Raw genomic sequence first — 16,290 nt, 5'->3', positions numbered from 1 at the left:
CAGGTCTGATTCGACCCCTAGCCTGGGAACCTCCATATGCCGCGGGAGCGGCCCAAGAAATGGCAAGAGACAAAAAAAAATTTTTTTTTAAATTAAGAGAGAAAATTAAAAAAAAAAAAAAAAAAGCATAAAACAGACCCCCGCTCTCCCAAGGCCCGGCCCTGCCGCTGGTCTTTCGGGGCTGGGAGTGGCGCTGACCACAGGCCTCGTTCCTGGGGGACAGTTTTCAGAAGCTGCAGGGACGCGGCCTCCACCACTTGGACCGGGCGCGTTTCAGGCTCTGCGCGGCCCGCTGGGTTCTCAGCAGGGGAGCAGCGGGGGCGGGGCGGGGGGGGGTACCCGGGGACAGGGGAGGGACAACCACCAACGGGGCATGAAGGTCAGGTGGGGCGGGGCGTTATTAATACGCTGCTAATGAGCTTTCGGTTTTAACTAATATTCATGGTCATTGTTAAATGATGTAACAACTCTTGTCTTTTGCTATTTCTTGGGCTGCTCCCGTGGCATATGGAGGTTCCCACGCTAGGGGTCGAATCGGAGCTGTAGCCGCCAGCCTATACCAGAGCCACAGCAACGCGGGATCCGAGCCGCATCTGTCATCTACCCCACAGCTCACGGCAACGCCGGATCCTCAACTCCCTTGAGCAAAGCCAGGGATCGAACCCGCAACCTCATGGTTCCTAGTCGGACTCGCTTCCGCTGCGCCACGACAGGAACGCCCTGTAACACCTTATTAAGCAGCTTCTTCCCCACGCTGGCACCGGCCTTCTGGGCAGCCCTCGGTCCCCACGCCCGCAGGCCTGCACCCCCCCCCACCGCCCCCAATCCACCCTCCAGACTTTCCTGCAGGGGAAGCGAGCTCCCCGTCGGGTCGGCCCCTCACAGGACTGGAGGCCTGACGCCCCCTCGGTGGAGCCACAGGCCGACAATATCCCTGAGAAAATGTCCTTCCGGGGACCGCACCCGCTAAGCAGACGCCGCTCCCGGCCTTCCCTCTGACGCCTGCTCTGCCTTTCTTCGTGTCATGTATTTTCATTTGAATGTTGCTTTTATTGCGGGTTAAGAAATGAAAACAGAATCAGAATCGATGTGAAGGAGAGCAAATGGCTCATCCGCTAGGGCTTCTTTTTATTTGCGTGGGACTTTTGACTTTTCAGAAGATTTCCCTGCTTGATTTTCATGTAATTATAGAAATATGAGAGATAAAACATTTTTAAAGGAAAATAAAATTAAAATTACCGCCAACCCCATCATCCACGCAGGGGGACCAGACCCGGCCCTCCCGATGCTGCCGTGGCTCACCGAGCGCCCCAATTTCTTCTCAACCGGGAATTAAACAGGCTCTGCAGCCGGGTTTCCACGCACTTTCTTGTGAACGTCCTTTGAAACGCTAGACTTGAGCATCACAGCGCGACCTGTGACCTGTGACGGGGCGGCTGCACCGTCACTGCACCCGATGACCCCCTCCCGCCCCATCCCTTCAGACCTCACGTCCCGCGGGCTCGCCCACCCCTTCTCTGGCGGTGCCACCCCGCCGGGCCCCTGACTCCTGCTCGGAGGCCCCACCCCAAGGGGAAGCAGGGGTGGCATGCAGCTCGCCAGGGCTGCGTCCACTCTTCCAGATCCAGGGCGTGCCCGGCCCGGAGGAGCGGCAGGGAGAGAGTCTGCACGGCTGCAGTGGTGAAACACGGTTTTATTGGGAACATCTCAAGTCCTCTGTCTGAGCGACAGCGTCTCATGCTCGGTCCTGGCTGGTCTCGGTGCAGGAGGAAGCTCATGCAGGTGGCATGTGGCCTGTACATCAGTAAACACGCGGGGGATACGAGGGGTGTCTCGGTGACAGGGTTCTTGGCAGAAGAACATTCATGTCAAGTGTCCGAATTCTAGAATAAAATTAAAGGCATGTGTAACCCAACGTCTGGAGAAGCAAACAGCCTTCAGGTTTCCCTCCGCCAACACTCCACGCACCGCCTTTGACCCATCGCCTCTGCGTCCGGCTGGCCGGCCCTCGTTCCTGATGGGGCCAAAATGAGAGTTCCTGGGGCTGGGGGCTCGGCCTTCCAGGAGGTGCAGACGCGCGGCCAGGAAGGGGCGCTTCGCCCTGTCCCGCCGTCAGGAGGACGCAGAGCCTGGGTGCCCCGGCCGCCTCTAGTGAGGGAGAGAGGTCCCAGGACACACCAGGGGACAGACACCACAACTGGCCACATGCGATCACAAATACTCTGCCCTTTCCATTGGTACAGTTCTGACAATAAGAAACCTCTGGAGGCATTCACTGAGCTCGCGGGACTGAGAGATGGGGACGCCGGCGAGTTTTCCCTCTCAGGCTCCATCACCAGATGCACGGTCGGCAGGCCTCACACTCCGGGGGAAGTGTTTTAAAAATGAAAGAACTCCATCGATCTTTTGCGTTCGTTTCGGGAGAACTGGGCAGGTCACCCCAGCATCAGCAGGCCTGGCCTCCTCAGCGTGACCGGCTGACATCGCAAGGAAAGCGGAGCGGCTACAGTCTGGAGAGGGCGACGAGATTGTTCAAGGAAAACAAATGCCAGAGGAATTAATACCTGGTGAAATGTCGGCTTGTGCATTTTAAAATAACCGGTGTTGATATAATAAAAATCTCCAAAATGGGAAAAGATGAGCATCCCTCGTAACACTGAGCATCAACCCTGCAGGCCTTCTGTGCCGCCTGGGGGGGGGGGGGGAGGCGCCCCCACAGTGAGCAGGGGGTGGGGGCTGAGGAACGTGGCAACGAGGGGTCCCCACCCCCAGCGGTGGCTTATGCCGTGGAATGAGACGCCTCCTCCCGCCAGCAGGACAGCTGCCCAGGGGGCCCGAGCGAAGCACAGGCCAGTGTCTTCTCTTGGCGGAATTGTGCCACGGGCCGAATGCAGTACGGAACCCTCCCAACCCCCGCTGGTCAAAATGTCCTCAAAGGCTGAGATTTCCCTCAAAAGATCAAGTTCTTGGGTGTGTCGAATTTTCTAAGTCTCTACAACCCAGATTCAGGGCCCTGGATGCAAAATAGCCCCTTAGGGAAACAGCATGTCTGTGACACACCCCCCCAAGGGGCAGTTTAAAGTGCTAGCTCCCTGATTTGTCGGGGGAGGGGGGTCACGCTTCCTTCCCGCCTCCAGTCGTGTGGGAGCAGGGCTGTGCGGCCGCCTCCCCGGCCCAGTCCGGTCCTGCCAGCCCAGGGCTCCCCGACCCCCCCCCCCAATCTTTGGCTGCCTCCCCCACCCCTCGGCACCTTCCGTGGACCTGGGTGCTCTTGGGACACGTGCCTGGTGTCAGGCCTGTCCTGGACGGTTGCCCGAATCCGACCCAGAGAGGCAGCTGTGCGCAGCTGGGCCCACGCTGACCCCACAGTAAGGCATCATTCACCTGGGGGGGCTCCTGCTCTGGTCACCCGCGGGCTGACAGAGGGGACACAGGACGTCCTGGACAGCTTGTGTGTGTGCACTGACATTGCTCTGGACTTCGTGACCAAAATCCACATGGTTTTAAAAACTAAGTCCATCTCCCTACCCCCATTAGAAAAAATACCATTTCTAGAGACAAGAGTAAAAACGCAGGGATGCGTGGCCGTGTTTTCTGAGCGTGCAGGAGCCTGGCAGGCGCCCCCCCGCCGGCCTGCGGCTGGCCGGTGTGGTGGGGCGTTGAGCAGCGTCCTGGGCGCCCCAGAGGCCAGAGCACCCGCTTCCGCACCACGACCACCAACACCCGACCCTGCCGCGGCCACGCCAGCTTCCAGGCTGGACACTCTTCCACTTCAAACCCGTCTCTGCTAAAGCTGGGAAGAGTCATTGAAAAATATGCCTCAAGTGCCATTTTCCAAGAAGGCCTATCTCCTTCACTCTCTCCATCCCGGGGACACGCCGGGACAGTCACTCCCACCCAGGGCCTCCGGGGAAGGAGCAGTTCCAAGCTCTCGACTGCGCCGGAGCCCCTGCGGCTCCCTCCTAGTCCTGCAAGGAGATGCTGTGTAAAAACCCGAGCGAGTGGCCCGGGTTACTGGCCACGTTCGCTCTCTGATTTAGATGTTTTCCATGATGCGACCCTACGCTGCACAGAAGCTTCTGGAGGAGACTGAAGGCTACAGGGACCTGGACGACTCCCCTGAGGGCACCGAGCCACCGCGCCCGGGACGGGGCTCCGGCACGCGGGGCCTCCTCCCAGGGAAGCTGGGTGGGGGTCGGCACCCACCGGGGGGGGGGCCTGCGTGTGGCCAGCGCGGCGGTGTGTGCAGGTTTCTGCTTCCTGCCTCCGTTCTCGCGGTCTCCTTCTATAGAGGCTTTTTTGCAATAAAAATAATGTGGCATACGAGTGACCTGACATAATTATCTCTTATTTTATAAACTGTATTCCTAGTTCTGAATAAATTAATTATTCAAGAATTTCACACAAAGTAATTTCTATTTGCCTAAACTTCAGGAAGCCCTACTCAGTAGAACTCAATTTCTAAACGGAACCCGAGCTCGGGAGCCGTCACTGGGGGATTCAAAAGGGGAGATGTGGCTGCAGAGAGAGGCCAGGCGGCGACCCGGGACCCTGAGACGGACCCCGACCTCCCGCACCCTCCCCAAAGGGCGTGCCCGCCCCCGGTTCGGGTGTGAGGTTCCGGGGACCGTGACGCACACCTGCTGCCCCCCCCATCCCACACCTGCCCCCGGTTTGGGTGTGAGGTCCGGGGCCGCGTGCGCGCCTGTCAGGGTGTGAGTGAGAACTGGTCCTGCTCGGTGGGCTTCTCCACCCAGGCGCCCAGCCCGGCCTTGATGAAGGCTCTGAGCAGGCAGGCCTTGGCGGCCTGGTACTCCTTGGCCGCCAGCTTGGACTCGTGGTACACGTTGGGCTTAGTGATCTTGGAGCGTAGCAGGTTGGAGGGGACCTGCAAACAGGTTGAAAAACAAAAACACAGTGGACCTGGTTAAGCGAGAACCACAGAAAATAAATGTCCCCAAAATTGCGTTTCAAAGTGTGCTGGCTTCTGGGGGACCCGCCAAGCCCCCACCGGTGCCGTCCCCAGGGCCACGTCACACAGAGCCACGCCGGACGGGCCCTCTGAGGGTTTGGGTCCTCAGCTCCTGGGGCAGCTTCGAGGGTAGAGAGGCAGGCAGGGAGGCCAGGCTCTGGGGTGGAGGCGCTGAGGCGCCCACCAAGGGCTGGTCCCAATTTCATGCTTAACAAACACCACCTCCGGCCGCTACTCTGGTCACAGGGAGAACTGGAGGCCCGCCCGCCACGCCTCCGCTAGCTGGATTTTGTGCAGATCTTAGGTGCAGACTGGCAGCCAGCACAGGGGCTCCTGCCAGGTGGACACGCACCGTCAGTCCATGACAAGTAAAGGCTGTGACTTGACCTACAAATAATTGACAACTGGTAAAATACTGATGGACTGCGTAAGATTTTCTCTGGGGGGGAAAGGGCCATGTGGCTGGGGGAAAAAATAAACAGGTTTAGAACCCTTCCTGGGGGTTTAAGCGAACCAGGGCAGCGCCTGAGCTGCGGCGCCCGGAGAGGGGGCAGTGGGGGGCCCCCCAGGTGGACGGCGGGTGGGGTCCCGCCAGGTGGGGCCGGGGCGGGGCGGCGGGGGCGGGGCAGGCGCGGGGCCGAGGGCGCCTCAGTACCTTGCCGTGCACACGCATCCAGCGAGAGTACAACGCGTGCTTACACAGGCGAGAGGCGCGGCCCAGCTCGTCCTTCCCCGTGGTGGCGTTGATGACCTCGAGGGTCGAGTCGCCCACCGTCCAGTTGACACTGAAGTTGGGCGCCTTCCCCGGCTGCCGCGCCTCCGCATTGCTGATGCCTGGAAGGAGACGGGGCACGGTGACGGCGAGCCCATCGCGGGGCCCCCGCCGGGGCTGCAGGGACCGCTCGACGTCTCCGATGTGCCCCCTTCCTGCCGGCGCCAGCCTCGCGGCTCCGGGGCGGGGAACCTGCGGGGGCGGCTCCCTCCACAGACCCCGCCCCCCGAGACGGGCTCATTTCTGAGCCCTGCTTCGGGCTTCACGCAGCGGTTCCGCCTTCTCCGTGAAATCGCGGAGTCCTTTTCGTCATCCCAAGGCGTGAGCACTGCTTTATTTCACTTTCCGTGAAAGTCTGACACAGCCTAAGCCTTCCGCGGGCCGAGCCACCCCCGCGACGGCCGGATGACCGAGCCCCGCCCGACCCGCGGCCGCCGCCGGAGCACCCAGCGCCCCTGACTGTGCCACCTGCGTTACCGGCTACAGGAGGCCTTTTCAGGCCTTCGAAATGATCTCTCACTTCTGTTCTTGCTCATTACCCTGCACCTATCAATGCGGCGTATTATTTACAGCCTCTTCCTTTCTCTGAATTGTCCTCTCAGTTGCCCCATTTTCTCATATGGATCATTCTCTTTGGTGCTCATTTTCCTCAAAAGTTTTACAGTGAGTGTCCACTCACATGTGAGAATAAACATCTTGGTTGGTCACACAGGGAGCTGGCGGGGCGGCCGTTGCCTCTTTCTGGGGTGTGTCCCCACCGTGGGCAGAGCCTGGAGGGAAAGCCAGGACCATGGCCCTTCGAGAGTAGGCGCCCAGAGTCCAGCTGGTCCTGGCCTGGCTGTGGGCACAGGCGGGACCCTCGCCGACGGAGCCTCTTCCTAGACAGGCAGGCGCTGAGGCCAGCCCTTCCTCATCTTCAGCCTCTGCCCGCAGGACCCTCTGGCCACGCGCTCTGGGGCTTTTGGCCAGCGCGTCGGGGTCTTTGGTGCTGTCACTAGCATACCTGCCTGGCGCGGGGTTGGCTCCATGGGTCACCGGGCTGTCACTGAGCTCATTCAAGGCCACACACTCTCCGGAGACAGAGCGGGGGAGGGGCTGGGCAGGGGCTGGAGGGGGAGGGGGAGGACCTGTCAGCCGGGATCCGTGGGGCACCTCCGACCACAGCGGAGCGGAATCTTTCACCAATAAATGCTTCGTGCTGGTATTACTGTCCTCTGCAACTTCACTGCTTGTCGACAGGAAGGGCGCAATGCAGGATTACTGTTGAATGACACCTAAACCTCAGAAAATTCCATTTGACACTGGAAGGAGCCACGGCCACCTAACTAACTGGACACATAGCTTTTCTATTTTAAGCTAAATAAAGTGCCATCTTCAGCAAGAGTGGAGAAAACAAGGCAACAGGAAAGTCGCTCACCCAGGGTTCCAATGCGAAGCAGGCGCTTTTTCTGGGGCACAGCCCCAGCTGGGCCCAAGGGCACATTTCTGAGTCTCCGGGGCCGCCCTGGGGGGCGGGTAGGGAGGAGCCCATCTTTGCGGAGCTGCCAAGCGAGAACTAGGGCAACGAGGTAAGCGCAGGCCCCCTGTGCAGAGAACAATAAAAGCAGCAACGAAGCTGGCAATGCGTGTCCCTCCATTGCTGTAAACTAAGTGCTGAGAGAGAACCTTCAGAGCAAAAATACGCAGAAACTGTGAACTGGCCTAGTAACCGATACAAGTAAAACTTACAGCTGCCTGATCACTTTCTGTCCTGACAAGAGCATTTCTGTGGTTGCTCGTGTATTACTGTGTCATCAAACCCATCACTCACAATGAACAGTGACAGATACTCAGGGTTAAAGAAACGGCTAGTCACCTGCACAACAGCCAGGAAAACATGCACTTACAGTCTCGACTGAAAGGGGCCTTTCTTCTGCAAACACACAAAATGCGAGCAGAGTTAAAGTGGGGGGAGGCAGAGGTCCCGGGGCTCAGCAAATACGCATCTGACTCAGATCCATGAGGACGCAGGTTTGACTGCTGGCCTCCGGCATTGCCATAAGCTGTGGTGTAGGTCGCAGACGTGGCTCGGATCTGGCATTGCTGGGGCTGTGGCGTCAGCTGGCAGCTACAGCTCTGATTTGACCTCCTAGCCTGGGAACCTCCATGTGCCATGGGTGCGGCCCTAAAAAGACAAAACAAAAAGTAGGGGGAGGCGAGTGCACAGCACTCAGCAGCGATGGCGACACAGGCTGTCCGATGCACCCGAGCCCCAAGCATTGCATGGGATCCCTAACCCACTGGGCCACAAGGGAACTCCTATTTTTAGGAGCTTTTAGGTTTTTAGGTTTTAGGAGTTTTTTAGGTTCCCTTTCCTTCACCTCCTCACCGGCACTGGTTATCTTTTGTCTTTTTGATGCCAAACATCCTGACAGGTGCGCGGTGATAGGGAACGGTGGCGGATGTGCATTTCCCTGATCAGTGATGGTGAGCATCTTCCCGGGTGCCTGTTGGCCTTTTGGAGGGCTTCCTGGGAAAAGCCTCCATTCAGGTCTCCCATCCATTGTCTGCTGGGTTGTTTGCTTGTTGGACTCTGAGCTGTGTAACTGCGTGCGTGTCTGGACGACAACCCTTTGCCGGTCGCTTGCACACATTCTCTCCCAGCCACAGGGCGTCTTGTTGTTTTGCCAGTGGCTTCCTTTGTTGTGCAAAAGCTTGTAAGTCCAGTGAGGCCATTTATCTTTGCTTTTCTTTCATTTGCCTTAGGAGAAGGTCCAAGAGAACACTGCCAGGGTTCACACCAAAGGGAGTTCTGCTCATGTTCTCTTCTAGGAGTTTCGTACTTTCAGGTCTTACATTCAGGTCCTTCAGCAATTTTTAGCTTATTTTCGTGCACAAAATTCTGTTTATAAAAGCGAGGGGCTATTCTAATTTCCTTGTTCTACATACAGCTGCCCAGTTTGTCCAACACCACTTGTGGAAGACACCGTCCTTTCTCCAGTGTATATTCTTGACTCCTTTGTCAGTTAACTGATGGGCTCTCTACCCTGTTCCATTTGCTCTAAGAGTCTGTTTTGTGCCAGCACCACCCTCTTTGGATTAGTGTAGCTTTGTAGCATAGTCTGAATCTGGACAGGTTATACCTCCAGCTTTGCTCTTTTTCTCAGGACTGCCTTGGCAATTTGGGGTCTTATTTGGGTACATATAAGCTTTAGGATTATTTGTTCTCCTTTGGTGTAAGATGTCATGGGTATTTGATAGGAACTGCATTAAATCTGTAGATTGCTTTGGGTACTACAGCCATTTAATCAATAGTAATTCTTCCACTCCAAGAGAATAGGATATCTTTCTATTTTTTGGTATCATCCTAAATTTCCTTCACCAATAGTTCATAGTTTTCAGATTATAGGTCTTTTACCTCCTTGATTAAGTACAGTCCTAGGTATTTTATTCTTTTTGATGCAGTTTTAGAAGGGATTTTTCCCCCACATTCTCTTTCTGATATTTCGTTGTTAATGCATAGGGCCACACAGATTTCTCTGTGTTCATCCTGTATCCTGCTGCCTTGCTGAATTCATTTATTCTAACAGTATCTGGGTGGAGACCTTAGGGTTATCTACATAAAAGATCATGTCATCTGCAAACGGTGACAGTTTCACTGCTTCCCTTCCACTATGGGTGCCTTTCTTTCTTTTTCTTGTCGACGGCTTGGCTAGGGCTTCTAAAACTATGTTGAAGGAAGCGGTGAGAGTGGGCATCCTTGTCGTGTTCCTGAATTTAGCAGGAGGGCTTTCAGCTTTTCACCATTGAGCATGATGTCGGCCGTGGGTCTGCTGTAAATGGCCTTACTGCATACATCTCTATGGGTTTAGCGGGTTCCCTCTATTCCCTCTTTGTTAAGGGTATTTTTTTTTTTTTTATCATGAACGAATGTTGAATTTTGTCATTTTTTCTGTATCTGCTGAGGTGGTCATGTGGTTTATGTCTTTCCTTTCGTGAGTGTGGTGTAGCCCCTGATTGGTCGGCACATGAGAAACCACCCTGGAATGAATCCAACTTGATTATGATATGGGATCATTTTATGTGTTTTCAGATTTGGTTTGCTAGCATTTTGTTATGGATTTTTGCCATCTATTTTATTTAAGATATTGGCCTGTCGTTTCTTTTTTTTGGAGTGTGTCTGGTTTTGGTATGATGGTAATGGTGGTTTTGCAGAATGATTTTGAGAGTATTGTGTCCTCTTTAATTCTTTAAAAGAGTTTGAGAAGGATAGGTGTTAGTTCTTTACTTGTTTGATAGAGTTCTCTATGAAGCTGTCTGATCCTAGACTTGAGTTATCGTAATAAGTACAGGTCAACTTCACCTCCAGGGACTGGCCGTTCAAACTGTGTCTTCTCGACTCAGTCTTCGTAGGCCGTATGTTTCTAGAAACCTATCCTTTCCTCTAGGCTGCCCAATTTGTTGGCATATAACTGTTTATAGTAATCTATTATTATTTTTTGTCCCTGTAGTATCTGTTGTTGTTTCTCCTCTTTCATTTATTATTTTCTTTATTTGGGTCCTTTCTCTTTACTTCTTGCTAAGCCTGGCTCAAACGCTTATCGATTTTGTCTCTCTGTCCAAACGCCAGCTTTTGGTTTCACGGACCTTTCCTATTGCTTTTATCTCTGTTTTAGTTACTTCTTGTGTGGTCTTTATTATTTCCTTCCTTCTGCTGACTTGGGGCTTTACTGTTCTAGTTCTTTTAGGTGGTAGCTTAGGTCGTTTATTTGAAATTTTTCTTTTTTTTTAAACTGAAGCGTAATTGATATACAGTATTGTGATAGTTTCTGATATACTGCAAAGTGATTCAGTTTTATATCTATTTCATACTCTTTTCTATTAGGGTTTATTACAGGGTATTAAATGTAGTTCCCTGTGCTGTACAACACAACCTGTTGCTTACCTACTTTATATACAGCAGTGTGTGCCTACTCATCAGAATCCCCTAACTTTCCCCTTTCCCACTCCCTTTCCCCTTTGGTAACCGTAAGTTTGTTTTCTACATTTGTGAGTCTGTTTCTATTTTATAAATAAGTTTATCTGTGTCATGTTTTAAAGTCCACATATGAGTGATACCACATGGTATTTGTCTTTCTCTTTCTGACTTATTTCACATACTATGAGAATCTCTAGGTCCATCCATGTTGCTGCAAATGGCGCTATTTCATTCTTTTTCACAGTTGAATAGTATTCCACTGCACATATGTACCACATCTTCTTTATCCATTCATCTGCTGATGGAAATTTAGGTTGCTTCCATTTCTTGGTACTGTAAATAGTGCTGCAATGAATATTGGGGTGCATGTATCTCTTCAAATTATAGTTTTGTCTGGATATATTCCCAGCAGTGGGAATGCTGGATCATATGGCAACTCTATTGTTATAAGAAACTTCCATGCTTTTTTCCATAGTGGTGGCACCAATTGATATTCCCTTTCTCCACACCCTCTCTAGCATTTATTGTTTGCACTTTTTTTTTTTTTTTTTTTTTTTGCTTTTTAAGGCCACACTTGCAGCATGTGGAAGTTTCCAGGCTAGGGGTCAAATCAGAGCTACAGCTGCCACCCTACACCACAGCCACAGCCATGCAGGATCCGGCAGCATCTGCAACCTCCACCACACCTTATGGCAATGCTGGATCCCCGACCCACTGAGCGAGGCCAGGGATCAAACCCAAATCCACATGGATACTAGTTGGATTGGTTTCCGCTGTGTCACAACAGGAACTCCATGTTTTGTACTTTTTGATGATGGCCATTCCGACCAGTGTGAGGTGGTACCTCACTGAAGTTTTGATTTGCATTTCTCTAATAATTAGTAATGTTAAGCCTCTTTTCATGTGCCTACTGGCCATCTGCATGTCTTTATGAAATGTTTGTGTAAGTCTCCTGCTCATTTTTATTGGCTTGTGGATGGGGGTTTTGCTTTATGTTTTAATTTTTTGTCATTTTGTTGCTGTTTTTGTTGTTGAGTTGTATGACCTATCTGTATATTTTGGAAATTAAGCCCTGGTTGGTCACATTATCTGCAGATATTCCCCCAGTCTATTAGATTGTCTTTTCGTTTTGTTGATGGTTTCCTTTGCTGTGCAAAAGTTTCAAAGTTCGATTAGGCCCCATTTGTTTATTTCTGTTTTTATTTCTACTGCCTTGGGAGATTGACCTAAAAAGAACCCAAAAAACAAAAAACACATTTGTAAGATTTATTCCAGAGACTGCTTTGCCTAAGGTCTCTCTAGGAGTTTTATGGTGTCATGTCTTATATGTAAGTCTTTAAGACATTTTGAGCTTATTTTTCTGAATGGTGTTAGGGTACATTCTAACTGCATTGATTTACATGTGGCTGTTCAGATCTCCCAACACCATTTGTTGAAGATACTGTCTTGCCTCCTCTGTTGAAGATTAATTGACCAGAGGAGTGTGGGTTTATTTCTGGGCTCCCCATTCTATTCCATTGATCCATATATCTGTTTTTGTCTCAGTGCCATGCTGTTGGTTACTGCAGCTTAGTAGCATTTTCTGAAATCTGGGAGGGTTATGCCTCTAGTTTTCTTTTTCTTTAGGATTTCTTTGGCGATTCTGGGACTTTTATGGTTCCATATAAATCTTTGGATTACTTGTTCTAGTTCTGTGAAAAATGTCTATCAAATTATTAGTGTATAGAAACACAATATAGATTTCTGTATTTTAATCTTATATCCTGCTACCTTGCTGAAGTCATTTATTGGTTCTGTTAGTTTTTATGTGGCGTCTTTAGGGTTTTCTATATACAGTATCCTGTCATCTTCGTATAATGACAAGTCTACCTCTTCTCTTCCAATTTGGATACATTTATTTCTTTCTCTTGTCTGATTGCTGTGGCTAGGATTTCCAACAATATGTTGATTAGAAGTGGTGAGCATGAGCATCCTTCTTTTGTTCCTGATTTTAGAAGAAATGCTTTCAGCTTTTTGCCATTGAGTATGATGTTGGCTGTGAGTTTGTCATAAACAGCTTTATAATGTTGAGGCATGTTCCCTCTATACCCACTTTGCTGAGATTTTATCATGAATGGATGTTGAATTTTGTCAAATGCTTTTCCTGCATCTATTGAGATGATAGTGTGGTGTTGTCTTTTCTTTTGTTTATATGGTGTATCACACTGACTGATTTGCATACGTTGAACAATAGATGATAGTGTGGTGTTGTCTTTTCTTTTGTTTATATGGTGTATCACACTGACTGATTTGCATACGTTGAACAATAGATGATAGTGTGGTTTTTGTCTTTTCTTTTGTTTATATGGTGTATCACACTGACTGATTTGCATACGTTGAACTATCCTTGTGACCCTGGGATGAATCCAACCTGATTGTGATGTACATTTTTAATGTGTTGAAGGATTTGGTTTGACAATATTTCGTTATGGATTTTTGCATGCATAGTCATCAAATATATTGGTTTATAGTTTTCTTTCTTGGTAGTAGTCTCTTTGGTTTTGGTATTGGGATGGTGGTGGCTTCATAGAATGTCTTTGAGAGTGTTCTCTCCTCTTCAACCTTCTGGAAGAGTTTGAGAAGGATCAGTATAATTTCTGCTTTGTATGTTTGGTAGAATTCCCTAGTGAAGGCATCTGGTCCTAGACTTTTGTTTGCAGAGAATTTTTTAAAATTACAGATTATATTTCACTTATACGCCTGTCCAAATGATCTATTTCTTCTTGATTCAGGTTTAGTAGGCTGTATGTTTCTAGAAACTTGTCCATTTCTTTGAGATAGTCCAATTTGTTGGCAAATAGTTGTCCATGGTATTCCCTCATGTTTTTTGTATTTCTACAGTATTGGTTGCTGTTTCTCCTCTTTCATTTCTTATTTTACTTATTTGGATCCCATCACTTTTCCTGGTGAGCCTGGCCAGCAGTTTGTCAATTCTGTTTACCCTTTCAAAGAACCAGCTCTTGGTTTTACTGAATTTTTTCCTATTTTTAAAATCTCTATTTTATTTGTTTCCTCTCTGATCTTTATTATTTCCTTCCTTCTGCTGACTTTAGGATTTGTTTGTTCTTTTCCTAATTCTTTTAGGCAGTAACTTAGGTTGTTTGAGACTTTTCTTGTTGTATCACTGTGAACTTCCTTCTAAGACGTGCTTTTGCTGCATCCTATAGCTTTTGTTATGATCATGTTTTCACTGTCACTGGTCTCAAGACAGCAGTAGATTTCCTCATTGATATTATCATTGACTCATTGGTTTTTTGGTAGCATATTGTTTAGTCTCCATGTAATTGTTTTCTTTCTCATTTCTTTTTCTGTGGTTGATGTCTAGTTTCATGGCCCTGTGGTCAGAAAAGATTCTTGAAACAACTTCTATTTTGTTAAATTCATTAAGGCTTGTTCTGTGTTAATCCTAGATAATGTTCCATGTGCACTTGAAAAGAATGTGTATTCTGGGCTTTTTTTGGGGGGGGGGATATGTCTTAAAAACAGTGATTAAGTCTAACTGTTCTATCATTTAGGATCTCTGTTGTCTTATTGTTTTGCTGTCTGGAAGATCTGTCCATTCATGTGAGTGAGGTGTTAAAGCCTCCTCCTACTACTGTATTCCAATCAATTTCTTCCTTTGTTTCTGTTGTTTTATGTTATATCAGGTGATCCTATATTGGATGCATATATGTCAACGAATGTAATATCCTCTTTAACCTTCAGAGCACGGTCACGCTCCCACATGCCCTGACCCAGCTCCTCTGTGCCAACCCACAGCACCCCCTTCCCACGGCAGAGCTGCCCCTCCTGACCCACACACAAGGGGGATTCCCATATACATGACCCCTTATTTTTCTCTTGCTGCTCTCAGAATTCTCTCTTTAACTTTTGGTCTTTTAATTAAAATATGTCTTGGTCCTACCAAGACATATTTTCATTTTGTCCTACCCAGTTACATGGTGATGCATCTTGCAATTCTGGTTTTATGAGATCTCCTCCCAGCATTCAGCAGGTATGCAGTGAGAACTGTTCCATATGTGGAGATATTTTTGATGTATCCTGGGAGGAAATGAGCCCCACGTCCTTCTACTCCACAATCTTGATGTGACACTTTTTCCTTTGTACTTATTTAGTTTCACTTGCTCAGAGGGGGCCACACGTGGAGGCCTTGTGCCCTGCACTTCTGACCAGAGTTCCTGGTATGAAATTAGATTTTTCTTTTTTTTTTTTTTTCTTTGGTCTTTTTGCCATTTCTAGGGCCGCTTCCACGGCATATGGAGGTTCCCAGGCCAGGGGTCAAGTCGGAGCTGTAGCCGCCGGTCTACACCACAGCCACAGCAACATGGGATCTGAGCCACGTCTGCAACCTAAACCACAGCTCACAGCAACGCCGGATCCTTAACCCACTGAGCGAGGCCAGGGATCGAACCCGCAACCTCATGGTTCCTAGTCGGTTTCGTTAACCACTGAGTCACAATGGGAACTCCATAGATTTTTCTTGTTTCTTGAGGCAGGCCCGTATTGCTATGAACTTCCCTCTTAGAGTCACCTGTGCTGCATCCCATGTATTTTGGAAAGTTGTGTTTCCATTTTCATTTGTCTCAATGTATTTTCTGATTTCCTCTTTGATGTCATACTGACCCATAATTATACCTACATGATTAAGCTGATAGTCATTTAAGCTTGAACACATGCTAAAAGATGTATTTTTTTTTTTACTCCTCTAGCCCATGTTTTGTTTTTGACGTCATGTTTTACATCATGTATGTCCCTTTACTGTTCACTGTAGTTGCTTTTACAATTTTTTGTCTTTTAATCTACACACTGGCTTATTTAAGTGATCTTTGACCCTTACTATATATCTGTTTTTCCTATTGGGATTTTTCCCTTTCCTATGTATTCTGACTTCTTCTCTATTAGTAAAGACCCTTCAACACTTCTTTTAGGATAGGTTTAGTATCGCTGAATTCTTTTAGTTTTTGCTTGTCTGAGAAATTTCTCTTTCCTATTTTAAATGATAATCTTGCTGGGTAGAGTATCCTAGGTTGCAGGTTTCCCCTTTCTGGACTTTGAATGTGTCATGCTGCTCCCTTCTGGCTGCCAAGTTCCTGCTAAGACATCAGCTGACAACCTTATGGGGATTCCTTTGTATATGACTCCTTCTTTTTCTCTTGCTGCCTCTAGGATCTCTCTTTAACTTTTGCCATTTTAAATTATGCTATGCCTTGGTGTAGGCCTGTGTGGATTCATCTTGCTTGGGACCCTCTGTGCTTCCAGTACCGGACACCTGTTTCCTTCTTCAGCTTTGGGAAGTTTTCAGTCACGACTTCCTCAAATACATTTCCAATCCCCTGTTCTCTCCTTCTGGAACCCCTGTAACACGAATGCTGGTATGTGTGACGTTATACCAGACACCCGTGTGCTGACGTTACTCTTTTTCCATTTGTTTCTCTGTCTGATGTTCTCACTGGATGATTCCCGTTACCCTGTTTCCAATTATGGGTTCCTCTGTGTCATTCAGTCTGCTATTCATTGCCTCTAGAGTGCTTTTTATCAGATACTGAGTTT

The 16,290-nt window shown here is 49.3% G+C and overlaps 1 protein-coding gene across 16 annotated transcripts in view; it reads right to left on the bottom strand.

Annotated features, from left to right (window-relative positions):
* Window positions 1-1,084: 1,084 nt before the first annotated feature.
* The window catches only part of ADARB1 (adenosine deaminase RNA specific B1), a 109,119-nt gene continuing 93,913 nt past the window's right edge, over window positions 1,085-16,290 (bottom strand). For 11 of the 16 annotated variants that reach the window (XR_014823969.1, XM_084989793.1, XM_084989795.1 and 8 more), the window contains 2 exons: window positions 5,628-5,806; window positions 1,085-4,888 (listed from right to left, as the gene is read on the bottom strand). Coding sequence is in view for 14 of the 16 variants with exons in the window: in XM_084989793.1 (XP_084845919.1) it covers window positions 4,709-4,888; window positions 5,628-5,806 (359 nt within the window). In the remaining 2 variants the exon portion in view is untranslated. The remainder of the gene's footprint in view (window positions 4,889-5,627; window positions 5,807-16,290) is intronic. The other 5 variants (XM_084989790.1, XM_084989791.1, XM_084989799.1 and 2 more) reach the window with 3 other exon arrangements.

The sequence above is a fragment of the Sus scrofa genome, chromosome 13 (assembly GCF_054392235.1).
Source record: "Sus scrofa isolate SSC_HxYL_T2T_F1_AM1 chromosome 13, Sscrofa_HxYL_maternal_Yorkshire_Landrace_v2.0, whole genome shotgun sequence".
Classification (NCBI taxonomy): domain Eukaryota; kingdom Metazoa; phylum Chordata; class Mammalia; order Artiodactyla; family Suidae; genus Sus; species Sus scrofa.
The sequence above is the reverse complement of the archived record's forward strand: the minus strand, read 5'-3'. Positions and strand labels throughout refer to the sequence as shown.